The sequence below is a fragment of the Paraphaeosphaeria sporulosa genome, assembly GCF_001642045.1.
Source record: "Paraphaeosphaeria sporulosa strain AP3s5-JAC2a unplaced genomic scaffold CC84scaffold_2, whole genome shotgun sequence".
NCBI lineage: Eukaryota > Fungi > Ascomycota > Dothideomycetes > Pleosporales > Didymosphaeriaceae > Paraphaeosphaeria > Paraphaeosphaeria sporulosa.
The window spans coordinates 3,781,036-3,807,265 of NW_017253361.1; the positions used below are offsets into that span (position 1 = coordinate 3,781,036).

A 26,230-nucleotide genomic window follows, 5' to 3' on the forward strand; every position below is an offset into this window, starting at 1 on the left:
AGTAGGCTTGACAGAGCTGGTGGGTTTGACAGAGCTGGTGGGCTTGACAGAGCTGGTGGGCTTGACAGAGCTGGTGGGCTTTGCGGAGGAAGACGTAGGCTTAACAGAAGACGATGAAGGTTTCGCGGACGACGAAGTCTTGACGGAGGACGTTGGCTTAGCGGACGAAGACGAAGACTGAGAAGAGCTGGAAGTGATAGTAGGACGCGCTGAGCTGCTGCTGCTGCTGCTGGAATCGCCACATTTGCCGAACTTAGGGTTGCAGTAGGCGGCGCCGCAGTAGCTCGCCGAGCTTCCGCAGTAGCCGTAAATGCTGCAGCAGTCGCCGAACAGGGATTCTGCACAACCGTAGCCGTTTTCGGGACCACATTGACCGCCGGGGCTGATAGCAGTCGGAGTGGGGAAAGAGCTGCTGGATGCGATGGACGACGAGGTAGGCGTGGGACAGGTCGCGGGCTTGTAGGAGCCCTGCAGGATGGCTTTCATGTTGGTAGAGTAACTTGGACCATTGCACGTGTTCTTAGCGTTGAAGGTAGCTTCCCACAGCATCACTCCGCCGAACATCGATGGATACTTGTTCTTGTAGAACGTGAGGACCTTGTTGGCTTCAATAGGCTCGAGATACGAGGTTTGGTCATTCGGCGCGGCCCCCTTGTCTGCTGGTAGACCAAGGTAGAGCTTCACATTAGGGTTGACTTTGGAGTTGGCCTTGAGCCAGGTGACCCAGTTGTCAAATGTGAAAGTGGTCACAACACCGTTACTAGCCACGACGCCCTCGTATGCCCTACGTGCACTGCAAAGTGCCGTGTTGTAGAATTGCACGAACACGAAATCGAAGTGCGACTTGCTGATAGCATCGGCCAACCTCGCATCCGGAACAATGCACTGGGGTGCGCCCGAGATGTAGAAGTTGCCTGCCTTGGTCGGGAAAAGGACGTTCTTCCACCGGTTCACGAGGTGTTCATAATTGGCGGACAAGTAACCAGTGAACGGTTCTGGGGTCATCAACGCTTCGAGGTCCAGATCGAAACCATCGACGTATTGGTCTCCGAAAGGACGCGGCCCCATCCAGGTGGCGTCAGGGGGACCGAAAGCACCCCAGAGGAAGTCCGCGAGATATTCTGCAATGTCCTTTGTCTTGAGGTAGTAGTCAGTGGGATACCCTCCTCCGAGACTAAGCAAGACCTTCTTGCCGTTGTCACGGCATGTCTGCATGCCTTCTATGATCTTTGGGCAGCTTGAGCGGAGACCTGACTCGTTGCCAAACTCGTCCTTGTAGAAGATGTCGTCGCAAGCGTTGGCTAGGAACAATTAGCTTCAGAACACTCTGGCAATGACTGAGGATGATAACAGGGTAGACGTGATCACATACCGAAGTTGGTTGCCGGATATTCGCCTCTCTTCTTGGGGAACTGATTTACGAAAGCCAAGTTGACTATGTCCACGCTAGGGTCGTTGCAGAGCTCCTTGAGAGTGATCTGGTTGCTTCCCTGACCCCAGTACATGGCAACATTGTTGTTGGCAGATGCATCGAATGCTGAGACGGTCGAGGCCAGGAGGCCGAGGGCGAAAGATCGAGAGAACATGGTTGAACAGGTATTAAATATTAATATCGAACAGCGAGATCGTAGCGATTGGACGGCCTGAGGTATGGCCAGTAGTGAGTGTGACGGATGACTTCCACAAGGAAAGGACGCAAGCCAAAAGGCTGCTGTTGGATTAGGGAGCGTGGGAGGAGGACTAGGAGCGACCTAGTTCAACCTTTTTTGACGAAGCACTGGACGACTGAGTGACAGCAGGGACAAGACGGACAAAAGACATGGGAAATTGCATGATTATTAGTTCTCCATCACCTTCGGTACCTGCAGAAGCGCGGCGGGGCCGGCATCGAAATGTGTTCGGCGGGTCAGGCTGCCGCCTTCCCTCGTATTCATGCAGTCGGCTTGGAGGGTTCGAGCAACAGACGAATCGCACAAGGTCTGACTGTGGATTAACCACGCCCCATGAGGATTGAGCGGCTGGTCGGGTCGAAACGGCCGTAGGACGTGTGATTTGGCCCCAATTGTGGCTCGTTGTAATTCGTCTGACTGGCGCGCGAACGACATCTGGTAGGCAACAGTGCTCGCTTAGGCAGGTTCGAGTTGTATCGTGGACCTAGAGCAGAGGCTAGAAACCTTTTGAGAGCTTCACGCTAGGGCTGAACCAGATGGGGCGTTCGCGGGACCAGTGGCTGCCGCAACCTGACCTCGCATTATACTGCCTCGGCTGGCCAGACTGGGCTGTGAATCAAAATGCAACTGACCATAGTCCAAGTAAGATGACCGCCGCTCGCGCGCGAGTGCGTCTTGTTCCTCGCAGCGCACACCTCTTATTTTCCATGGCTAGCTGCAGCCGAATAATCAAGCAGAAGCTATTGTTAGCACATATTCTCAAGAAGCGACGCCTCGGGCTAGGCGACGGTCGGTTGCATGGTTGTGCTTGGCAGGGGTAACATGCGATGGTTGCACCCGGTTGCACGATTTCGGTTGTCGGTGTTGCCACAGGTCAGCGGGTTCACATATCCATGTGATGCCAATAACCAGGCAGTGTGTTGTTTAAAGCGATTCGACGCCTCTCGACTTTCAGCGATATGTCGTCAGCAACCTGGTGAAGCAGCATGGTCAGGAACGATCTGGAGGCGCACGCCACAGGCGCCTGCGATGGGCAGCGGAGCCGCGCGAAAAACCAAGAGGTGGGGGATTTGTCGACCGACTCGGTTGCGCGCTAGGTAGATGTGGCAGTTGTCGCGACGAGGCGCCGCGGCGGAACAAAACCAGTAGAAGAAGCACGAGCGATGTCGTGTTGTTGAAGGCTATCGCAAGTATCGATGTGAGGCGTTGCAGCCTCGAGGGCCGAATGACGTGCATTTAAGGCCTTGCAGATCCAGCCAAGCTCTGGCAAGATCAGCGGTCGACGTGCGTGGTGTTTTGGTGGGCATGCGTCTGTGCGGCTCTACGCGGCCCTCCAGGGTCTCAGGCGCCGATCTTAACGTTTGTAACCAGCAAGGTGGTTCCACTGTTCCTACATATACCAGCACAGTATCACGACCTGGGATATCGATGCATGCTACAAGCATAGATGAAGAAGGACCGCCTGCGAGTGCTCGACAGAAACGGTAGTCCTTTCATATATCTGCTAAGCCGGAAGCCGGCCGATCAATCGCAGTTTCCCGGGCAGCATGGTCACGATGCACTTGTGGGCTTCACTCAGGTGCAAGTGTCCTCAGACAGATACGGGATTGGTGGGGTTGTGGCGCACTATGCGATGGGCGCTCAAGAGGAACACTCGCGTCGACCCGGACCTGTTTGCGCTGCAGATCAACGTGCGTATAGCATCGCTGTGCGCATGAGCAGGACGGCAGAGCTTCCTAGACAGGCACCGCAGCACCGGCGGTAAACGCGATCAAGTTGCTGCTTGAGCATGGTCAGTCATGTGAGCGCTCTGCTCGAGGTCACGGCGCAGCGATCAGCTGCGCGAGAAGCTAGCGCAACCCTGGCATGACATCAGTTTGGCGGGCGGCACCAACCAGACCCACCACAACCGGGAGATACCCACAACAACCTCCACGTTACCGTGTCACACTGGCAACTGTGGACCCTTCACCGCCGTGCGCCATGGCTGCGAGAGATGCGACGTCTGTAGCCTTCTGTTGGCGCCGCATCTCTTCTCACGACTGCACCTGGACAAAACCGCCGCGTCCGCACCGGTCCGAGATTCTTGCCTCCATTAGCTTGCTCATGCGTCGGCAACCTGAGTCAACTTGATCCTCGAAGCATACTTCGGGGTCACATACAACGCCATGGCGGGGTTCTTCACGAAGAAAGCGCCAGAGGTGCCAGACCACCAAAGCGAGAAGGAACGGCCCGCGAGGAAGTCTCGTCTTGGTATCCTGACCGCCGACACCGATGAAGTCCCTGGTGAGCAATCCGACACACACATTCCGTGGGACCCAGACTAAAGAGATTCTACAGGCTCCGTGATCCTGCTCTCTAGCGTCCACAAGAGGAACGAACCGCTCGGTCTACAGCACGCTCATGCCCGCACTTCGTCTTCCTCTCTTCCATCCCCGTATGGGCCCGCACCTCGCAGCGCTTCGGCGGGCTCGCGCGGCTCGGCCAGGTCGCGCAAGCTTCGGCAGCAGGAGAAGAAGCGTACAAAAGATGGCAAATTTATCCTGGAGCCGCAGCCAGAGGACTCGGCAAACGATCCTCTCAACTGGAACCAGCTGCGTCGCGATGCCGCCCTCATCTCGCTAGGTCTATACTGTATGGTTGGTGGCGGCATGACCCCCGTTCTGGCGGCGGGCTTCAAGAATGTTGCCGAAACTTACGACGTCACGGTGCCTCAGGTCGCTCTAACAACTGGACTCTACATGCTGGGCCTGGGCCTGGGCAGCGTCGTGGCCTCTCCTACCGCCATATTGTGGGGCAAAAGACCTGGTAAGGCCGTCCGCGCCACAACATAGCACACGCTGACAAAACTCAGTGTACCTGGTTGCGATCGTCCTCTTCTGTCTGGCTTCCGTCTGGTGCGCGTATTCGCCTAGTTGTAAGTCATCGGCCCTGGGACCGATGGACCGTTCTCACAAGTCTGTCAGATGCTTCACTCGTTGTGGCCCGCATCGTTCAAGGAATGGCAATCTCGCCAGTCGAGTGCCTGCCCTCCGCGACCATTGCCGAGATTTTCTTTCTCCATGAGCGTGCCTATCGATTAGGAATATACACACTCCTACTCTTAGGCGGCAAGAACCTTATTCCTTTGGTAAGCGCTGCAATTGTCCAATCGATGGGCTGGAGATGGGTTTTCAAGTAAGTGGATCACTACCCGGTATTGTAAACATATCGGATACCCTTCTGTTTGATGCGTTACAATTTGTTTGACGACTCGGGCGCATGCGAAGGCAGGAGGCTGACCCTGATCAGGATTGTGGCTATCGTTGTTGCCTTTTGCTTCTTCTTGATCTTCTTCTGCGTCCCCGAGACGTTCTGGGATCGCACTCCGCATGCGCGAGGTCGCAGCTCGAAAAGAGCGCGCAGTCGTAGCCCTGGAGCACGCCACCACTTCCATCTGCCGTCACGGCAAAGCCATCGAAAGCCAGATGGTCATGCCTCAGTGCCGCTCACTCCGTCCTCGCCGGTGTCACCCGCGGCCAGCCCCACGCGACCACCTAGAGTGCATAGAGTGGGCTTCGCTTTCGACCCAGCATCACAGACAGAAAGCAGCATTGCGGCGACTAATCCCGATCACGACTACTTTGGGTCCGCCTCCCACACTGCCTCACCAAAAGATGTCCCTATTCCCGATGCCGCATCATATGCCATCCACAGTGATTTAGAAAAGCAACAACATCATCATGATGCTACTACGGATCATGCATTGGCCACGGCCGGAACTGAATCCCATACCGACACTGACCACGCATCCGTGGTCTCGTCCATACACTATACCGACTTCTACCGGGAGGCGCCCCGAAAATCATACGTGCAGTCACTCAAGCCCTGGAACGGTCGTCTGGTCAGAGATACTTGGTTCAAGGTCATGATTCGCCCTTTCATCCTCTTTGCTTACCCCGCCGTTCTATGGTCGTCAATGGTGTACGCTTTGGCCGTAGGATGGTTGATTGTTCTCAGCGAATCGGTGGCCGAGATCTACCAGAATCACGAGTCTTACAATTTTACGCCGCTCCAAGTTGGCCTGGTCTACGTCTCTCCGTTCGTCGGAGGAGTGCTTGGTACAGCAGTGGCAGGCAAGATCAGTGATATCGTCGTGCGCTTCATGGCACGGCGCAATGACGGAGTCTACGAACCAGAGTTTCGTCTGGTCATGGCGATCCCGATTGCTATTAGCACCGTCATTGGTCTCATGGGCTTTGGGTGGAGCGCTGAAGAAAGGGACAATTGGATCGTGCCCACGGTTTTCTTCGGCGTAATTAGCTTCGGCTGCTCTCTTGGATCTACCACCTCGGTGACCTTCGTGGTCGACTCATACCGACAATACGCCGGGGAGGCACTCGTGACCCTCAATTTCACCAAAAGTAGGCTTCCCCACATTCCTCAGAATGACCACTTGCTGACATCACCCAGATGTTCTTCACGGATTCATTTTCTCATTGTTTTTCACGCACTGGCTTGCGGCTAGCGGCCCTAAAGACACTTTCATCGCTGTCGGCGGTATTCAGCTCGGTTGCATGCTTCTTTCTATTCCCATGTACATTTACGGCAAGCGTGCGCGGATGTGGACAGTCAGGAAGAACTTTATGGAGAAGTTCTAGAGCGGCAGACAGCCTCGCTTTTCATCTGTTTATTATTTTCCCGTTCTTTTGGCAGCGGCTCGACGGCTATAGAATACGGCTAGCAAGGGTGGAGTACAACGCGCTTCCACTTGGCACGAATACAAACTATACGCGTTGATAAGGCCGCGCACACTAATGCCCCTCATACCTGGTGTAAGTCGGCTCACGTTTCACCCAGGCGTTTGTCCTGATACTACTATGCGTGCAGATCAGCAAGACAATCTTGATCTACCTTATCCGCATCTAGCCGCCGACTCGGGGGTATGAGGCGGTGTAACTGATAAAGGATGCGGATCCGCGTGTCGGTGATACTCCCGTATCTCTGCGTGTGCTCCTATCACAGCGACTTCGAAGCTGCCTCGAAGCCTTCGAGACGCTAGGTTATCTCACGCGACAGTTTCTGTGTTGGGTGGCGGCAGGAACGGTCTGTCCGAGGTGGTACCGACCGCACTACTCAGCGAAAAGCTGGGGGTGGTGGACCAGTGTGGAACAAAGCTTACGATGAGCGCGTTGTCAGTTGGTAGAGAAGGCCTCGCTTGGGCTGGTCCGGCCTGCTGCTGCACAGCTCCCGGTTCTTTGAGGCACGGGTTCATTGACGACCAAAGGCCTCTCTTTATCGCTACGGTGGCCCCATAGAAGAACGCTAGAAGGCTTGTAGCGCTTCGGTAGTTCTCGCAAGAGGGTGCGGAGGCGTTGGTGGCCATCGATAGAGGGTCCAGATTGAAGCCATTGCTCCTCCAGACGCAGAGCGAGGTCGACAAGGTCACGCCGATGCACAGAGGGAGTTTCTCCATGTCATGGCGCCGGGGGATCCATGCAACTTGCATCGTGGGGAGTGTCATTGGTGCTGAGGTGGCGATGATGCAGCGCCTCTGGGGAAAGCCACGACGGACGGACGCGCGCCTTCCCTCATCGGGCTATGCTTTCCATCGCATCCACTTGTATGTTGGGGCAGGTCAAGTGGGGTCCGCCGATCCTGCGATATCGAGCCTCCGTTGCCGAACATCACCAGCTTCATTTTTCGCAGTTTGGCAGGCGAACATGCATCAAATCAACGCGCGAAAAATGTGTGCCGTCGATGTGCAGCCGACCGCCTGCACATGCGTTGGAGCGAGGTCCCCAGGCCAACTTTGCAACATGGTGCTCCTCGCCAATATCCGCCGCCCTAGACAATGTGCAGCACAGATGCTCCGTTCTCGGCTGCCCGCCGTCCAACCCAACGACCACGTCGCTATCTATCAGCTGCTGCGTATCATGACCGACGAAACTATCCGCACCGTTTCCCATCGGCTGACCTAGCTCGTCAAACGCACATTATTTTAAAATACCCCGGATCACGCTCCTCTCAGCCCACATTCGCCTTCTTCACCTCACCGCTTCACCACCCTCCCCCACTCTGCTCGTTAGCCGAAATGCCCCCATTGGCCCAGGCCAAGGCCAAGCATGCTACCAACGATCTCAAAGTGAAGAAGACAAAAAGCAGAAACGGATGCGGGAGGTGCAAGATCAAGAGGGTGCGTCCTTCCTCCTGCTGCTGGCCACGTAAGCCACTCACTGACATTATCGCAGCTCAAGTGTGACGAGACTGCGCCCGGGTGCCTCCAATGCAAGAGAAGGAACGTAGCCTGCCCAGGCTATGAGAAGACACTCAAGTGGTCGACCAAGTATGAGGTCTTCCAACCGACACATTTTGCTCCAGTACCACATAAGAATGGCTCTACGGCCACCGCCTCCAAGGCGAGCTCCAAGGAGAAGTCTCTCCAAGTGACACCTGACGTGGAGCGTCACTTCGAAGCACTGGCTGCTGTCCTGCCTGCCGGCAAGCAGACCGACGCAACTCACGCAGAAACACACCAGCAGTCACCACCGCCGATGCTTGTTGGTTCTCTAACTTCCTCGGAGGACTCGACACCTGAGCCTAGCGATGGGTCACCTCCTGAAATGGACCCGTTACCTGAGCCCCTCTTCTTTGACGATCCCCTCGATCTCGATCCCCTGATGATGGATGGCTTCGTTGATGTCATGGATATGCCGGACGATGATCTTACATTTGGGCCTCTGGATGGGTTTGAAATTGATCCAGGACCATCGGAGTGTGTTAACTATAACACTGAAGCACTACCGCAACCTGCAAATGACGACATCGGTTCCAGCCCCCGTCTGTCTCGGTCGCTGCTTCTTGACTTCTACCGCCTACCAAGCCCTTCTTCCTCTTCAACTGCCGACGATATCGAGTCGGTTCTAGTTCAGCACTACTTCAAAGAAGTTTGTGGCCGTTTCTCATGCTTCGATTCTCATCTCAACCCCTTCCGGACCACCATTGGCCGTATCTATCAACACACACCTTCCATTTACTATGGCATCATGTCCATGGCGGCCGCCCACCTGGCCAACACTTTTCCTTACATGGCACAACTCGGCGTAGACATGCAGCGCAAAGCTCGCGACGCGCTTCTAACCGAGCTTCCGCTTGCACAGAATGACTCAATTAGCTGCACAAAGGCATTCCTTAGTACCATGCTCCTCGGCACCACAACAGGCTGGCACGACAACAACATCCTGGGTGAAGAGTTCCTGTCTGCTGCTCGAAGCCTGATACTTCCAAAGCTTCTCAACAATGCTGAGGGTGATGGAGGGAAGCAGCGGGAGACCCAGTTCTTTGAAGAATCTCTCATCTACTGGGAGATGCTGATGGGCTTCGTCAACCCAGATGCCATGACCTTTGCTCCCAGTGGGTTGCGTTCTCGACCTAAGAAGATTCCTTCGGCGCGAAAGCCTGACGGGAAGATCATGCCCCATCCGTGGACTGGCATTGCCCCCACCATCATGATTCTGTTCGCTGAAGTTGGAAGGCTTGTTCGCAGAGAGCGTATGCGTGACGGGAATGCCAGCATCGACTTTCGACGTCACCACGAGAACCTTCTGAACGCAGCTACATTGGAAGAAGACCTCCTCGCTGCGGAGTACCCTACGACGGATGAGATAGCAGAGCTGGGCGACGAGAGAACATCAAAACAAGACTTTGTTGCTGTCGCAGAAGCTTATCGGTGTGCTGGCCTTCTGGAGATCTACCGCGTCTTTCCCTCAATACTTCGAAAACGTTTGGGGACGAAGGACTCCCACTCGGGCGAGCTCGCAGACTTCAATACGTTTCCTATGCCCCGCTTCGAGACACCTTACGAAGATACGGACACCAAGCTATGGCTCAACTCGCTAGCCATGCATATCTTGAATCTCATCGATTCGATTCCTTCATCATCCGGCACCATCTGCATCCAGCACATCCTGATCGTCAGCGCTGCCTCTGAACTCCGCTTCGTGTCTTCCGTGGACTTCTTCGATGTCTATGCAAACGACACGAGGGTATGTCAGTCCAGAGAGTTTGCTGTCAAGCGTCTTCAGGAGTACTCCAGACGCCTGCCAGCGAAGCCCTTCCGTGGGATGATCGACCTCGTCAAGGAGGTCTGGCGCCGCCAGGACAACGGCGACAGCGTCTTCTGGGTCGATGTCATCGATGACCAGGGTTACAAGTCAAACCCTTTCGTCAGGTAGACGACCATGCGGAGGCGTTCACGACGTCAACAGCAATGTTGGAGTTTCCGGATCGGTGCCGCGATCGAGAAGATCATCCGTGCCCTACTGTGGCAGACCGTCGCATCCGTTATCTGACCTTGCTCTTCGACCAATTGGTCCTTCAACCTACCTTTATTTCTTTTTAAATCCTTCCTGGACTGTATGTTTGCGATCATTGTTACGGCGCTTGGAGTCACAGTCTGCTTCCAACGGCCCAGTCGCCCTCGACGCCGTACCTCGATGACCTGTACACGATTCGACATACGGCATCTACTTCTCCGATAAATGGTGTCGGCACTGCCACCATCCTGTTCTTACGAGTTTGTAATGAACGACGTTCCAACAACCTACCTAGCCAGCATCACCGGTGATGTTTGACGACCGACACGACCCACGCGATTTTCCCCTATGATACCCATAACGATCTTACGACCATGCCTTACGATACCCATGCGACAACCGTCCATTGCGATAGACACCCCTCCGACTCTGCATTGCTGGCCCGTGCGACACTTCCCAGCGACATTGCCTGGCCCCTCCACGCGACTGTTCCACGCGACCCTGTCCCATCGACGCTTCCACGCAACCTTATCCATGCGACAGACAGTTCTTGTCCCGCGCGATCGCCGGCCTGGCGCCGGTACTAATAAAGATACCCAACTCATTTTATAGACTTTCCTATCTTCTGTACTGCATCCCTTAGATGTATGTATATATTGGCTTATCAGTGCGGCGACGCACGACAAGGTGAAGATACGGCAGGCCTCACAGCTTCCGATGCATGCATGCCCTTTGCGCACGATTGATACCCTGGCGACTTGCACTGTCCCTTTCCTCCCCTTCATGCACTCCTCGGCCGTGAAACGCCAATGAGACTTCCTGCGTAGATAGAACCTTCTTTCGGCGTTCCCCGCTCGCTCAATTAGTCACACGCACGAGATTGACGCGCGACTACTTCCGATGCGCCAGTTTACCCTAGCATTAGCAGCAGCAGCAGCATCAGCATCAGCATCAGTCAGCACCGCTAAGCTTCACTCAGGTACGCACATGGGCGGAATGTGGGTCATGTAATTACTATGCTATCCGCCCCGCGCTTTCCTTTTCGGAGCACGGCAGTCGGAGGGAGACTGCACTCAACGAGAGCGAGGCTGCAAGACGCCTTCGTCTCAGATGTACCATACTACACCATAACGTTAATACAAGAAGTGCTACAACGCGGCGATCAAATGATTGAATGCATGATGAACATGACATGTTGCGTCACATGACAGGTCTGTTGAACTCGTCGTCCTCGTCCTCGATGTACGCATACCGCTGCGCTTTCCAGCCCGGCGATGCATACACGCGCAGCTTCTTTTCGACGCCCGGGCTGCGCATGTCGAACTGGTCCAGCACGGGGATGGCGAGGAGCCTGCGCTCTTCGCCGCTGAGGCGGAGGCGCGCGGGGCGTCCTGGGATGGGCAGCGGGAGTGTGATGAGGGCTGTGGGTGTGCGTGCGGCCATCCTGATATCGATTAGCATCGCCGTGTCTAGCATGTGCTCTGGCGGCCGCAGCGCCAGCGTCAGTGAAAAGGGGGCACGTAGAACTCACCACCGCATGCCAAACATGACGCCCTCGGCCACGCACGCTACGACGACCAGCACGACAACCACCTGCAGCACCACCAGCGTCACCCAGCTCACTTGGTACGCGGACCACGCTTCCTCGCCGCCCGTCTCCGCGCGACACTCGATGCGCTCGCCGCCGTCCCGCGCCGGCGCGCCGGGCAGAACCACGCCCAGGTTCTGGAAGCCCTGCTGTGCGGCGAGCCGGAGTAGGATGGTCGTGCTGAGGGGCTTCTGCGCCGTCGTCGCGGCGGCGAGCTGCTGGGCGTCGGTTTTGCTGATGTAGGAGTCGTACAGCGCGGGGTTGGCTGTGCGCAGGTTCTCCAGGGACGGGCCGAGCGCGACGCAGAGGTCTGGCGGCGTGGACGTGGACGCGACGAGGGTGTCTGGGTTTTCGAGGGAGTCGTGGTAGGTGGAGGGGGGTGAGGGGGAGGCGTCGGCGAGGGTGATGGTGCAGCGGCAGTGGGTTCTTGATGGCAGGGCCGTGGCTGTGGAGAGGAAGAGGGCGCCGGCTAGCGCCGAGAGAAAGGTATTTGAAAGCATGGTGCGTGGTTTGCGGGCGGGTGTCCGGAAGTAGGTGGCTCTGGTAGAGACTTTGAAGTGGTCGTCCGAGTAGGGAGGAAGGTGCTGTGCCGCGCGGCAGAGGCCAGATATTAAAACAAAATGAGACGGTTCGGGGGTGAAGGATGCGCGGCTGGCGATGTGATGTGGTGTAGGCAAACGGCGGCGTTGTTATGTGCTGCGCTGTGGTGCCCCTGGTGTCGACTGGATAGCTCTTTCAGTTGTTGTGAGCGCTGCCGTGGAATTTGCCCGAATTGGGTAGGACCTTGTTGGCGTCGACTCGTGCTCTTGTGCGGTACTTTTTTCTTCCTCGCTGGAGCCTCAATTGCTAGACGCGCCCAAGAGACAGGAAACGCTGCGAGACAGCGGGCGGCAGCCTCGTATGTATGTATGAGAGGCGTGCTGGTGCGGAAACAAGCGGAAACAACGCAGCCTTATTAGCTCGGCACCCAAGACGCGCAGTGTTCAAGCTTTTGGCCTCCTTCACAAAACGTTTCTTTGCGTCAGGTTATCCGAGGCGTGCACTAACCACCGCGGGATCCGAAAATTATGGGGGCGCAGAGGCAAACAGACAGCGCGGTTCGTGGGTGCGTATAACGGTGGCGGGCAGCGGAACAGGCACCTTTCTACACGTCGATCAACCACTATAAGCTGCACCATGGCGCAGGGATCATAGCGCCCGCGGCTGGCTTCGAGGCATCTGAGAAGGCCCGAGTACACACCATGTCACGAGCGGCCAGGCGTGTCGCAGCCGCATGCGTCTGGCCGGCCAGCACAAGCAGCCGCATCCCTCGAGCGCGGGGCTAGACTGCGGCACAGAGTTGGGCGCCCGCGCTTAGTGGGAATTAGGCGTGGTAACGGTGAGGCTGCGAAGGGCGCTGGGCCGTGGTGGTTAGGCGTGTGCGAGCAGTAATCAGGGGCGGCTGGCGAACGTGCCTCCCAACTAATGCCATGGCGAGGTGGGATTGGGCGGTGCGTACCGAGGACGTTCGGCACGGGCGCGCGCAGGCCAAGTCGTTGTGTCGGCAAGTATCGACTAGCCTTCCGTACCTGGAGTTGGAGTCGCGAAACGTCGCGCACAGCATATGAGGCCATCGCGGCGCGCCCGTTTGGGCACAGCGCCGTCCCTCACTGCGCTGTCGTTTCACCACCACCATGCCCAGAGTCGCGCACCGCGCTGCCACAACATACGCCCCTCGCCCGTTGATTCGAGCTGGCGTGCATGGCATCCAGCGCAACAACTCACTGCTGCCCATTGCCCTCTCGACATGCAGCGCGCCACGTCCCTCAAGCGCTGCAATGCAACCAGAAGCTTTCCCACCCCAGTCCCAGTCCCTGTCTCACATCTGAAGCTTAGCCCTCCCTTCAAACATGGCCTCGCCGACCGCCCCTGCCCGCCAACACAAACGCACATGTCTTTACTCTTGACTCGACTTGTCACATCGGCCGCCCACGCGCGGAGGCCCAAACCGTTTTCACCGCCGGCAGCTGTTTGAGCAGCCAAGAAATGCCGCAGAAAGCTTAGCTGTGCATGCGAACTGTGGTCTCGCACCAGTCCCCGGCTCGAGCGCCCATGCATGTTCCCGGCAGTGCCCTCATCGAAATTCGAGACCGGCGGCCTCGAAACCCAATAGACGCACGCTCGGACCGCGCTGCTTTTTCACAGCAGCTACCGCAAACGGCGAGGTCACGTCACCTGACTCTCGGACCGGCTCCAGGCGCGCGGTGCGCCACGGGCCCCTTTGCCCAAGGGCAGACAGCGTGGCTGAGTCTGCACACCAAGTGCAAAAGTGGCGCCGAGATTTTCGATAGCGCCGTGTTTGATTGAGCTGCGGGCCAGCGCGTGGCAGCAAGGGGGCCTGGGAATGGTCGGCGGTAGACAATCAGGCTAATTATACCCAGGCACACGCAAGCTTTGCGTCTGGGTGCGGATTGGGTTGTAGGTAGCGGCGAAATGGCAAAGCTTGAGTGAACGGTTAGCTGCGGATCAGGGTACACGTGTTGCTGTGTTTGGAGGACGCCAGAGATGGTTTGTTTTGGTTTGCGAGGGAGGGTTATTTTAGGTTGTTCTAGTGAGGACATGTAGAATTTGAGGTTGTCAGCAGCGACATCTTTTAGGATGGTGAGGGCTTGTTGTTGCAGACCACTGCTTCGATTCGAGATGGGTATTGGACGTTGGGTTTGCGGAACGAATGGGGACGCTACCGGTAGTGTGGTCGATATCATCCCGAGACCTCGCGCGTACACTTGCTGCACCTCGTCAAGCCATCTCTGCCATCCATCCGTTTTTCTGCGCCTGCTTTGTGTGGGGTCTTCTGTGGCTCTCTTCGTCCGCGGGTGTCAAATTTGACTGCATGAACGTCCACACTGATGCAGCAAAATCCGCTGTTAACGATCCGGCAAGATCCGCAAGAAGAGATGGCGGTTGGCAGTCCAGCGCCATGAGAACAGCAATCAGCTAAGTTATCCTGAGCTTCCTTTGTGGAAGGCCATACATTCGCAAGCCATGCAAAGCTATGCCTACGTTGTTCATCAATGACACATTTAGTCCACAGCATTGACTAGGTACCAGAGCAGCGCCGTGTATAGTCTCCTTGCTTTACACGCAGCTAACGATCTCTTTGCGAAGCTCCCCTTCAGTCAATTCTGGAGACGTCGTCACAGAACGTAGATACATTGACGAGCGCAACACCCGCGTCTCTATAGTATCGTGCGAACCCTGAGCCAGCAATTCGTTTTGGTCTGTAGATCTTCGATGAACAACATCGCGGCGAAATCTTGCCAAAAGCAAGGCAGCTTCCTCACCATGTACCAACCATTGCCAGTCGTCCCAGGGTCTACACTCTTATCTGCTTACTGCAGGACACAGCACGAATTCGTATGCACTCTACAAGGGTCTGGAATCACTAACCCCGCCAAGGTTCATCTTCTACATCAGCAATCTTCGAAGAATTGCGTATGTAAACACGTTTGCAGCACTGACCACGATGACTCAGGTCCCCCTAGACCCTTGGCCTGGGTATACGGACGTGACGAACGCGGGATGTCGTTCGACCCCGAGTACATTTGAGGATTCTAGATTCCGCAATCGTATGTCTTACGCACGAGAACAACGCTGGTTTTAGAGATGATTGTTGTGATTATCTCCACATCACACGAGCAGTCTGAAAGCGAACTTCGAGGATGCGAGGAGCCGCGTACATGATCGATCCTCTGGGAGTGAAAATTGCGACAGGGCGCTTCGACGCGCGGCTTTGCTGATGCCCAGGCTGCCGTTGGCTGTACTGTTGCAGGAGCGCTGATTCCAAAGTTGGCGAGAGTGCTCTTGGCCCAAATAATTTGATACAAACCGGCCCGGATGTTGTAGAAGACCCAAGTCTTCGAAGGTCTCGCCAGGTAGAAGTTCGTGCAACGACAGCATTTGCATTTCTGGACCACTATCACCCAGGGCTCTACTGAAGAAACATTGCTTCGTGAAGTAGCTATCTTTGAACTGCAGGAAGCAAAGCTAGGGACATATTACACGGGAGAGCTTGCACTGAGTGTGGCTTCTCTCAAAGCTGAACATAACACGACTCGCCAAGTAATTTTATTGTAATGCATCTGGGTATTGGGAAGTCTTCGCGCCCCACCCTCTGATTGGCTTACGGACCGTAGCGGCCCGTCCCTTCCTCCAGACGCTTCCTTCTCTACTAGTAAAACGTGCTACATTGCATGCGCGCTTTCGATAGACACAGTGTTCAGACAAACATGCGCAACCTTGAAGTTCCTTTGTTACATAGGCGTTGCAGAGATGGCTTCCAAAACGAACGGCCCGACTAGTATGTGTCCACACTCGAGATCCCATTGGCCCCCAAAATCACGCGGGGCAGGACGACTGCCTCGCAGCCTCAGCTGTCTCGACATAACTTGATCTCTTACCATCGACACTTCGATATAGGCGAAAATGACCGAGCAGCAATCTGAGCTCACGCAAATCTGGGAACAAGCAGTAGACGAATACCTGAACAAGTCGAAGAGGGGTTCAGTAGCACAAAGGTGGAAGGTACCGATCACCACGCAAGATGATCTCAACAAATTGATTGAGCAGCATGAATCGGATTTTCTGCGTTTCCGGAAGTCACGCAAGAGATTCTGGGATGGATTAATGGCAACAATGGGTCAATTGCAGAATCTCGGAAATGTCGCGCAAGCAGCCCTCCAATTGTCTCCCTTCGCACCGGCGGCTGTTGTTCTGGAGGCGGGACTTTTTCTTGTCAGTTCCGGCGCAGCTGTGGCTGACACCTATGACTCTCTGGAGACTTTATTCCGAAGGGTCAGAGACATTACCGATCGACTGGGCGAGTACTTGAAGGTGAGTCTTGATCACAAGCTTCAACAAGTTGTAATCAAGCTGCTCAGCTCCCTTCTCGATGTCTTTGGCGAGGCTGAAGCTGCTATTCGACGTGGAAGAGGGAAGGAGATGATGCGACGGGTCACCGGCAAGGAAAATACTATCCAGGTCGCACTTGATCGGCTCGACGAGTGGGTACAAACGGAGATAGCTCTGATCACAGCAAAGACCTTTGCAACAACCCAACGCATAGATGAGAAGGTGGATAACGAAAGGGATCGCTTATTACTTCGACGATCGCTCTGTGCGGAAGTTGCTTCCGACAATGAAGCATTCGGCAAGAACATCGAAGCTTCCCGGATTTCGCGATCCGGCGACTGGATACTTAAAGAACGCCTTTTCGACAAGTGGTTCCAAAGAGAATTTCCAGTATTATGGGTTCTGGGAAAGCCGGGTACCGGAAAAACCTACCTCGCGTCACGCATAGTCTCGCACATACGACAGAACTCTGGACTTGCAAGTTTTTTTTACATACGCGAAGGCATGAACACCCAGCACGACCCCGAATCCATCCTGAAGGCAATTGCCTATCAGGTCACTGGGCTTTACGGAGCGTACCGTGAGCAGGCTGTCGCGGTCTGTAATGATGGAGATAGCCTCCTTCTTCCGGAATCTTTGTGGGAAAGTCTATTCGTCAAGCCATTCAATACGGGTGCAGCCAAGCCTCTCTTCGTTGTTATAGATGGTCTGGATGAAGCCACGACGAAGAACCAGGAACTGATCGTGAAGCTGGCTAAGAATCTGTCAGATATGCGATCCAAAACTCGTAAAAATCCGGTCATTCAACTGTTGTTACTGGGCCGTCCTGACCTTGATTATAATGTCTCTAACGTTTGGAGAGGCGAAAAGCGACGACCGAAAATTCTGCATATCGAGCCGTCGATGTCTAGATCAGATGTGGAAAGGTTTATCAAGAAAGGAGTTACTGAAGGCATCCCGTTGCTCCAAAAGATGCGTCCAGGTCCTTCTAAGCGACTCAGAAGAGAAATTGTTAAGACCCTAGGCGATAGCTCCGACGGCATGTTCATGCTCGCCAAGCTCATGCTCGCCGAAGTGAAAGACATGAACAAACCGGAGCTGGTGAGGGAAGCCCTCTCAAAGCCTCCACAAGGGCTTGACGAAATGTTCAGACGTGTAGTTGCACGGCTCGATGTGACCGGTGGATTTGATAAGCAAGACTTGAATGAATTGATCATGTGGGTCGCATGCGCTAAGCGCGATCTTCGCCTTGGTGAGCTAGATCTTGTTCTGAAACTGAGGGACCTCCGACAAAATGGTATTGTTGGACTTGAGGACGAACTGAGGACCAGATTTGGATCCTTCTTCAGCATTGTGTTACGCGACACAGAGGTTGAAAGCGAAGACGAAGGAGAAGGAGAAGAAGAGACAGTGTCTGTGGCTGGAAGTGACACGACGTTGGCAGATTCTGTTTCCAAAGATAGTGATCCAGGAGACGAGTCCGATGCAGAGTGGGAAGATGAGCGTCAGTCAGACAACAACCTGAGCGACAACGACCTTGATGATTATGAGAGTGATGATGACACACCGCCTCAGTTCTTCACGGCAACTGTCAAATTCGGTCACGCAAGTGTCGGTCAACACTTTCGCACAGCCTCCATACACAGGGGAATAGGGATGGACCTCCATTTTGCTCAAGCACACATCGCGTTAACCTGCGTAGGCTTCTTGACTGATAACATCCCAAAAAGAAAGCAAAAACCCTGGCGCGAGCCAGATCTCTTCAGATACTCTTCAGATTATTTCCTCGATCATTTTGTGGAGGTGGACCTTGACGAGCTTGAGATTACCCAGCCTGACCTTTTCGAAAGTCTTTCAAAAGAAGTATCGTACCTCTTCAACGACCATGATTCGCTCGGTCGATGGTTTCATAATGTTCCTGACGAGCAAAGGTTCATGTGTCAGCTATTCAGCGAGAACGTGTGTTCAAAACTCCGCCAGTGTTCCATGAAGACCAATACTCATAACAAGGACACCACGGAGTCGCTTAAGAAAGAATCTTCAACATCTGATTCGGTACTGTTGGAGCCGTTCGCTCACTGCGTCGCTAAGGCCTGGCTTTCAGATGAATCCTGTGACAGTATGGTGGCTGTATTGTTTCTTCAAGGCTACTTATTCCTGGTATGTCCATCTCTAATTTATTCTCACACCCGCGTAAACACGAACACCGGAAATAGTGTATGATGTCAAACCTCTAGATATTTATGGTAGCCTGGTTTATGCTAGGCTTGACTGTTGCAACCCCGATGAAGCCGCGCTCTGTATCCTTTCTTCATGTTGACACCAGAGCTCTTACTCAACAATATTGTAGCGTGGTGGCACGCTCTGCACGTCCAGAACCGAATCGACTAACACAACCTACAGCGAGATCGCAAAACGTTCGGTCAGTGGACGCTGCCACCGAACCGACCCTTTGAGCACATAGCAGAAGGTATATCACCAGAACAAATCCGGAAAATGTCTGCACTGTGCGGCTTGGAGAGGAACATGCATTTCTATCTTGCCCTTGGCTCCACATTCGCTAAGATTAGGACAAGCCAGCATCTTCTGGCAGCTGTAGACGAATTTGAGCATGCTATCCAACTGACCGAGTACCCGGAGTGGATATGGCTGGCATATAAGAAGAAGGCCAAGGTTCTTTCCAGGCTTGGAGAATCCAGAGATGCAATCGTGGCAGCTTCCAAGGCCTTGGATTTACTTCCCGAGGACCGCTTCTACAAGAAGAAGAAACTCCTCCGACTGATACAGGACGCGTATCTCCATTTGGGCAATCGAGACGCTGCCCTTGCAGCGGCTGCCAGCGCATGGGAATGTGCTCCCTCTGATCCAACTGCAGCATTTCGCTTGATATACACTGCCCACAAGACAGGAAGCTATACAGAAACAGTCAAAATCATGAGGTCAGCTCTCGAATCCAGTAATGGGGCCAAATTTCTTGGTCGTATCATAGACCAAATGGTCCCGCAGAGGTACACCACTGAATATATGTCCATTGCATGCGCGAAAATCGGAGATCTGGATCTAGCTAAGGATGCTTTCACAGCCGTCAAATCTGAGGCTAGGGACTCCGGAGCCGAAGAAATCATGGCTGCAGCGGACGAAGCGCTTGCTCAACTGTATTTTGGCTTCTACCACGACGAGGAGAAGGCTATTGATCTGTGGGAAGACATCATCCGAAACTATCCAAGTACAAGACCTGCTTTCGAAGCGTCATATGCTTTGATGCCCTGGTATTTCACGAAAGGAAAAGAAGCCGACCCGACCGAAGCACACACGTGGTTGTCAAAGATGGAACATCTCGTGGCTGCGATAGAAGCTATGACTCCTAGCCCGAGCATGTCTCTTGCCCAGTACGAAGTAGCGGCTCTGTTGGGCCGATGGTTTGCAGAACAAGGGGAGACGGAGCTGGCGCGAGCCAAGATCCACCCTTACGTGAAGGCAAGCATTTGCAACCTTACAGACCGGGACGACAGCAACGACTACGATGCATATCACAGTCTTGCCCGAGCTCTTCTTTGCTTTGGGCATCGAGAGCACGCCGCAATAGCCTGGGCGTTCACGAAGCCGATCCAGAGCGCAGAACATCTTCTGGGGGAAGCAGGACAACACGTCCCCAACGCCAACATAACGACGGTCCCGGCCGTTGATACCGAGGTCGCCACGCCTTTTAGCTGGCTCGGTCGCTGCGACGGCGCGTGCGACCGACCTGAAGTCGTGGTCAAGTCGTTCAGCATGTGTGAAATTTGCGTCGACGTTGCCTTCTGCGATGAGTGCGAGCAGAAGCTCCGAGATGGGATGGGTACCTTCACAATATGTAATCCGGCGCATCCTTTTATGGAGATCTACCCACCGAGAGGCTTGGTCACGAAGGATGCGGAGGGGTATAAAGTCCACCTTGAAGAGGAAAAGGTAGTCAGTGCAAGCGAGTGGCTAGCTATGGTAAGTCGGGAATGGATTGGGGAATAGTTCTGTAGGTATTAGTGCACTCCTCTCCCTCAATCCCATCCTGGTCCGCAGATGTGGATCGGACTCTATTTATACCGCTGTTGGTTTTATTTTTACTAAATCGTAGAAGAACCCGTAATTCGAATAATGCATGCATATTCCTCATATACGACGAGGGTGGTCGTCATCAAGTTAGCCTACGAGTACCGCCATATCTTGAGAGTTCATTCTGGGACGACTGACAATTTACCGATTTGAACTGCTGTCGTGATCATACAGAACAGTAGCCAGGCAACCATTCATGTCGCTCCCACAGTTTGGAGACTATCCACAACACAGCACCACCTAATGATTGTGCTTCCACGTCACGCCCCTGCATAAGTCTCGGCCCTGTTCGAAAGCCACCACTACCACCTCAGGCAAGGCCACCTTCTCAAAATCCTCTAGATTCTGCTTCAGTTGCTTTTTACTGCTCGCTCCTATAATGAGCTTGTCGCCAAAACTTCTTATCCAGCTGCGAGTGATGCATCATCCACCGAAGTGCCGCTTCGCTTTCCCGGATACCCTCCTGCTTCGCTGCTGCCCCCAGTATCTCGAGAGCACCGAAAAACTCATCATTACAGTAGCGTGCGCAGTACATCTTACCTTGCATTTTGTTCGGATCGAAGTGACTGCCTGCCTTGATGGAGGACTCTTCGGTGCCGCGGTGATATCGGTTTGTCAGATACCCGCCAGCAAGCGGATTAAACGCTTAGAAGGACGTGCTGTACTTGCGCAGACAAGGCAGAAGCTCGTTCTCGATGGTGCGCTTCAGTGCGTCGTACACACCCTGATACACCTCCGGGCGCCTGTAGTCTATGCGGGCGCAAATCTCGCAGATCGCGGCTATCTCCCAAGACATGTACCGGTAGTTTGAGACGCCCCAGCAACTGAACTTTCTTTGTTGGTACAGTTCATCGACGGTCCTGAGGGTTTCCTCGCGCGGCACACTTCTATCGGGCGCATGCAGATACCACATATCTAGGTTTTCGGCGCCGCCCAGCGCTTTGAGGGAGGTGGATAGGCCGTCGCGCATGCTCTTGGCGTCTAGGTGGGTCACGTTGGGGAAGAACTTGGTGTCCATGACAAGCCCGCGGTCCTGCCATTTGAGATCGGCGAGGTAGTTTTCGGAGGTGCCGCCACCGTAGAAGCGAGACGTATGGAGTCCGGTGTGGCCGTGCTTTTGGAAGGTGTCGAGGATGGCTGCACATTCTGAAAGGGTTGAGGTCCGGACTTGTTCTTCACCTAGTGGGCGCTAGAATGAGAGTTTTTCTTTTACGAATGATGTTCGGAGGATACCTTCTTTGCCAAATATCATAGCACCGAAGTCGATGTCGAGCTTGGTAGTAGACGCCATGATGTCTTGATGTACCTCTGGTACTTATCAATTGGCTGCGGATATGTTGCAGACAAGAACTAGTGGGACGGTCACAGTGGGCTTTCGAAATGTTTTATACCTTTACACCAGTGTGGGATATTGATCCGGGCTCCACTGTGCTTGCATCTCCATGGGCTTTTATAGAACTTTGTCAGACTTTCTCGGATATGAAATTTTATGTGTCGTGAAGAAACCCTTCCCTTAGCACTCAGAACCGGTCATCCACCTGCACATGTTGGAAGGAAGTCTAGCGTCGAACTGCATGCTTATTGGTTCTAGTAACAGACATTGTTCATGGTGCAGAATGCACAGCGCTGCTATGTTATCCCACATCACTCCAAGATGCGCTGTACATCGTTAGCCTCATGCTCTTTAATTCCATTTTCCTCCCTCCATGTCAACCTCTCGATGCTGGCAACGCCAGGTCCCTTGTAAACGCTGCCGTATTCGCCACTGGCCCAATCCTTGCCCTCACCCTCTGGCTTCGCCTTCTTACGGTACCACTTGCCGTAGGTAAGAAGGTAATAGAGCCTAAAGCATAGCAGAGCAAATTTATCACGCTCCAGATCCTCAGGATATTGGGCGCCAAGATCTACTGCGGCTGCAATACCGCTCATGACAGCGACTTCGTGGGCGTTGACTAGGGTCCATGAGGCAGCAAAACGTGTGTGCTTGCGACCATTGAGCAGCCACATCCATGGCACCACGAACGCGTAGTGCGTCCACGAGTGACAGAGCTGGTGCCACCAATCCTTTCGGATGATCTTGTTCTCGTCGATTTCGTCAATGGACCAGAGCTTCTCGCAATTCTTGTTGAGATAGATGGTTTGGAAAACATGCCTGTCGAACGGAACCTCGGGCGGGAATTGGCTCTGGTAGTTGGTGCAATCAAAGCACATTTCCAGCTTGGAAAGGTCTTGAGGGTACATCTTGATGTAGTACATAGGCTTGAACATCTTCTTGGCGAAGTCAACGCGCGTACTCTGGTCAACGCCGGAAAGCGTCTTGACAGATTGTTCTTCGTTGTAAAAGTTTTCATAGTGCTTCTTCATGTAATCACTGTCCCAGTGAGTTACTGTGATATCATCTGCGAATTTGGCAGAGCCAAGGACACGCTTTTCGCGGAAAGTTCCCGAACGGCCCAGAATGTGTTTTGCGGTATCGGCCCTAAGTCGAGTTAGCGGAAGATCTCAAACATGGAACAGTCTCACTAACAAAACGCAGAGAACAAGCTCATCGTAATGCTCAGTCTCTTCCTTTGCATCGGCATCGGTAGGTCCATTCCGAGATTCCTGCGGGACCCATGCGCTGTTGGGATTATGTGCATCCGGTTGTGGCATGCGCTTGATGAGGTTCACTGAGACACCGTTTTTGTCCCTCTTGACCACCTGCGTAAGTTCGGTAGATAACCGCACAGCTACACCCTTTGACTCCAAGTCTTCCCTCCAACTTTGATAAAAGTGCTCGAATCTTGGAAAGACGACCATCGGAGGCTGATTACTTGCAACGCTCAGCTTATCGCCGGGATACCACATTCCGTATGTCGGGCTAGTAATGAGTCTCTCCAGAATAATGGCGGGGACGTCAGGCGCATACTGGCCAGTACCGAGGAACAATGCTACCATGGGCAAGGCGACGGTATTAGTGAACTCGTCCGAAAAGAAGAACATCTTCATCAAGATTTTGATAGGTATCAATGCGAAGAATACCTCGAACATGCGGACAAAGGATATCATCCACTTAAATTTCTTGATCTCTTTTTGGTGTCTTTCGAGGAGTCTCGTGGGAAATACGTTGCTCCAGAATTGATCGCCTTTGCCGAAAGAAACATGGAGCTTCACTGGATCCGCGTGGTAGCCCTGGCGCGCGAACATGGTCATTGTGTGGTGGAAGATGTAGCCGCCGCCCTGCACACCCTGATTCAACCAGCCTGCGCCATGGCGTTCTTTGTCGATTGGAATCGAAAAGGCCTGCCCGCCGCAGTAATCAACAGAATCGATCAAGGTCACATCGAACTTGTCGCGATGGTTGGCAAGATGGTGGGCGCACGACATGCCTGAAAGATATTGAGAACAGCAATCTCACCCGGCCCGTGAATGCACTTACCAGCAGCTCCCGCTCCAACCACCAGGACGCGCTTCTTCCCAGTGCCAGACTTCCCGTTGGTAGCCATGTTAGTGGGTAGGATGGGATCAGTTTCGCGTGCACGTCGCAGAGGCATGAGGAAGAAAGCAAAATGTCTGGACTCTAGCTTTCTGGCACTGCCATGGCGCTTGCATTTGTTCCTCCAGGTTCACGAAGCAGTGCGTCATGAAGGACCAAAGATGGCGTAGATCTAGTGCGCACAGACCCTGCATTCTAGATCTCTAGATCTCACAATCGTGGGAACCGATCGGTCTAGCTGATTTAGGCTCAACACCATGCAGCAGATCTTAGCGCGTGCTCGCCATTTATCTATTACAGCTGTTCGTTAGTTTTCGTTGCTGGCGAAGAGCGAGCGCTATCTGACGTCATGTGCTTTTCATCCAGCTTGCTCCCGCCCTCTCGCGAGTAGAAAGCTGCACGATGGGCGTGGCTCAATGTGATCACGGCCCCGGAAAGCGATCACGTTGTCATGGTATGCTGCTCGAAGTCTGGGGTGGACGACCCTACCGTCGGGAGAACGATATCATAGGTATATTATCCATTTCAGGTCGCCTCTGAAAAGAGGCGATACTATCAAGCGAATGCTATCTGTCTGCACACTCAAAGTATCTACATGACAGGCTTTGCCATATGCACAATGAAAGAAGCCAAGTATAGACTGAGAAGCGAAAGCGCGGGTGGAGTGCAAGATATTCAAATGCCGTCGTCATAGAGACATTAGACGCTGTAAACCTTGACGGAGTTGACGAGCCAGTATGAGTCTCCAAAAGATTGAGGCTGCTGAGCCACGTAGGCGTTGCAGCTGGGGTTTATCGAAGCACAAGACGTGGAGCCCCAGACACCTCCAGCCCAGTCGCCGCAGAAGGTAATGTCGAAGATCTGAGGTGGACCTGTGAGCACGGTAACTCATATCATGTGACAGAGCTGCTACTTACAATGTTCATGTTGGAGAACTTCGCGTCGAAATTGCAGCCAGCAAAGTTGGCCTGGGGAGTGCCCCAAGTGTTGGGATCGGGGTTGCCGGACCTGATGTTCGCTGGAACATCTCTCGCAGCAAAGTACCAGACCTTGATGCCTGAAGACGTCCAGAGGGTGGCGTACACGCCGCCGCCATTTGCATTGAAAGCAGTGCCGTAGGAAGTAGGACTGTTCGACTGAACACCGCAGCCATTGAAACCGCCCCCAGCGCCACAATCTGCCTCGGAGACGTGAGTGCCGGTCTGACCTCCGTTTTGGTTGTACACCGGTACACAGCCGGGAGAGCTGTGAAGAGTCATCTGGTTGTAAGTGTTCAGGTGGACACCCTCGTAAATGTCGATTTCGCCTTGGTTAGGCCAGTTTGGCCCGACCATCCAGCTGTGGAAGTCAGACTTGGAAAAGAGAACAGCGGAGGACGAGGCTTACAAAGCCGGCCAACTCCCGCAGTTTGAGCCGGGAACATGCGCAAAATCAGCGATGACTGTTGGGGCATATTCGTTAGTGACTATGTGGATGACGGAGTACAGCTGTACCCACCCAAGCCATGAGTGTAAGCTCGGTTACTCTGGAGGCGCACAGAGTCGCGACCCACGCCGTTAGGGTTCAAGACGGTGCTAGAATCGACACCGATGTAGACTTGGTTATTTTGCGTCCTGTAGAGGCCCTTCGACTGCGCTGTGGCTTGGTTGACGTAGTTCACGAATCCATCTAACGAGGTTAGCCAGGGCGAAAGATCTTGAACAGGCCATAAAGCATACGAGTAGGGTCAGCAATCTGGACTGTGGTCAGTAAGTGAGACAACCTCTGGATCAGGAAGAGCATACGTTCTGCACGCTGAACTTTGAGAACCAGTTGCTCGCGTCATAAGTTTCTTGCAGTGCATATGCTTGTACTGATTCCGCATGGAAGTCGAGCTCGACTGTTGGCGAAGTCTCATTGAAAATAAAACTCGGTCCTCGGGCCGGAGAGACCTTTTGGTCGGAAGGCTTGAACGGCGGCTGGTTGAGAGGTGACGCGACCGCGGAACCCAAAAGCGGTATCGAAGCGACAGCAGCTTTCAAGAACATGTTTACAGGTTGGTACAAGAGATCGTCCGGCTAAGAGTGGAGCTCGAAATGCTGATGATCATAAAAATGTCCGTTATTGTCCTCTTTATACGTTGATCTGGGTGCAGTCCGCGGACGATAAAGCAGATACTGCACAGACACAACAGCGCATCTTATGTTTGTGCCCAAGGCATACCAGGTGATGAACCATGTCTCTA

General features: G+C 53.9%; 10 protein-coding genes across 10 annotated transcripts; 4 read left to right on the forward strand and 6 right to left on the reverse strand.

Annotated features, from left to right (window-relative positions):
* Positions 1-3,582: 3,582 nt before the first annotated feature.
* Positions 3,583-6,453, forward strand: CC84DRAFT_1113055 (MFS general substrate transporter). The gene is made up of 6 exons (XM_018175340.1): positions 3,583-3,956; positions 4,011-4,478; positions 4,525-4,587; positions 4,637-4,847; positions 4,962-6,073; positions 6,123-6,453. Exons 1-6 carry the CDS (start codon positions 3,839-3,841, stop codon positions 6,308-6,310), a joined length of 2,160 nt encoding a protein of 719 aa, XP_018040978.1. The 5' UTR covers positions 3,583-3,838; the 3' UTR covers positions 6,311-6,453.
* A 1,290-nt stretch (positions 6,454-7,743) lies between these two features.
* On the forward strand, positions 7,744-9,883 carry CC84DRAFT_1083214 (uncharacterized protein; the record flags this gene model as incomplete). The annotated part of the gene is made up of 2 exons (XM_018174003.1): positions 7,744-7,845; positions 7,901-9,883. 2 exons carry the CDS (start codon positions 7,744-7,746, stop codon positions 9,881-9,883), a joined length of 2,085 nt encoding a protein of 694 aa, XP_018040979.1.
* A 184-nt stretch (positions 9,884-10,067) lies between these two features.
* Positions 10,068-10,976, reverse strand: CC84DRAFT_490830 (uncharacterized protein). Its single transcript, XM_018186489.1, has one exon. It carries the CDS (start codon positions 10,747-10,749, stop codon positions 10,252-10,254), a length of 498 nt encoding a protein of 165 aa, XP_018040980.1. The 5' UTR covers positions 10,750-10,976; the 3' UTR covers positions 10,068-10,251.
* CC84DRAFT_490789 (uncharacterized protein) lies at positions 10,957-12,254 on the reverse strand. Its single transcript, XM_018186488.1, has 2 exons — positions 11,496-12,254; positions 10,957-11,408 (listed from the first exon to the last, which is right to left on the reverse strand). Exons 1-2 carry the CDS (start codon positions 12,050-12,052, stop codon positions 11,165-11,167), a joined length of 801 nt encoding a protein of 266 aa, XP_018040981.1. The 5' UTR covers positions 12,053-12,254; the 3' UTR covers positions 10,957-11,164.
* Positions 12,255-13,053: 799 nt separating this feature from the next.
* CC84DRAFT_490849 (uncharacterized protein) lies at positions 13,054-13,664 on the forward strand. The gene has a single exon (XM_018186490.1). It carries the CDS (start codon positions 13,156-13,158, stop codon positions 13,564-13,566), a length of 411 nt encoding a protein of 136 aa, XP_018040982.1. The 5' UTR covers positions 13,054-13,155; the 3' UTR covers positions 13,567-13,664.
* CC84DRAFT_490856 (uncharacterized protein) lies at positions 13,665-14,560 on the reverse strand. The gene has a single exon (XM_018186491.1). The coding sequence runs from the start codon at positions 14,294-14,296 to the stop codon at positions 13,763-13,765; it is 534 nt and encodes a 177-aa protein (XP_018040983.1). The 5' UTR covers positions 14,297-14,560; the 3' UTR covers positions 13,665-13,762.
* Positions 14,561-16,016: 1,456 nt separating this feature from the next.
* On the forward strand, positions 16,017-20,447 carry CC84DRAFT_1213927 (uncharacterized protein; the record flags this gene model as incomplete). The annotated part of the gene is made up of 2 exons (XM_018182589.1): positions 16,017-18,602; positions 18,846-20,447. The coding sequence occupies 2 exons, from the start codon at positions 16,017-16,019 to the stop codon at positions 20,445-20,447; spliced, it is 4,188 nt and encodes a 1,395-aa protein (XP_018040984.1).
* A 161-nt stretch (positions 20,448-20,608) lies between these two features.
* CC84DRAFT_1237515 (Aldo/keto reductase) lies at positions 20,609-21,822 on the reverse strand (the record flags this gene model as incomplete). Its single annotated transcript, XM_018183901.1, has 4 exons — positions 20,609-20,895; positions 20,930-21,176; positions 21,207-21,710; positions 21,765-21,822. 4 exons carry the CDS (start codon positions 21,820-21,822, stop codon positions 20,772-20,774), a joined length of 933 nt encoding a protein of 310 aa, XP_018040985.1. The 3' UTR covers positions 20,609-20,771.
* A 353-nt stretch (positions 21,823-22,175) lies between these two features.
* Positions 22,176-24,016, reverse strand: CC84DRAFT_1081866 (FAD/NAD(P)-binding domain-containing protein; the record flags this gene model as incomplete). Its single annotated transcript, XM_018173952.1, has 3 exons — positions 22,176-23,010; positions 23,059-23,899; positions 23,950-24,016. 3 exons carry the CDS (start codon positions 24,014-24,016, stop codon positions 22,176-22,178), a joined length of 1,743 nt encoding a protein of 580 aa, XP_018040986.1.
* Positions 24,017-24,705: 689 nt separating this feature from the next.
* CC84DRAFT_1237528 (uncharacterized protein) lies at positions 24,706-26,033 on the reverse strand (the record flags this gene model as incomplete). The annotated part of the gene is made up of 6 exons (XM_018183902.1): positions 24,706-24,867; positions 24,924-25,344; positions 25,393-25,447; positions 25,504-25,674; positions 25,725-25,740; positions 25,791-26,033. 6 exons carry the CDS (start codon positions 26,031-26,033, stop codon positions 24,706-24,708), a joined length of 1,068 nt encoding a protein of 355 aa, XP_018040987.1.
* Between the last annotated feature and the right edge of the window lie 197 nt (positions 26,034-26,230).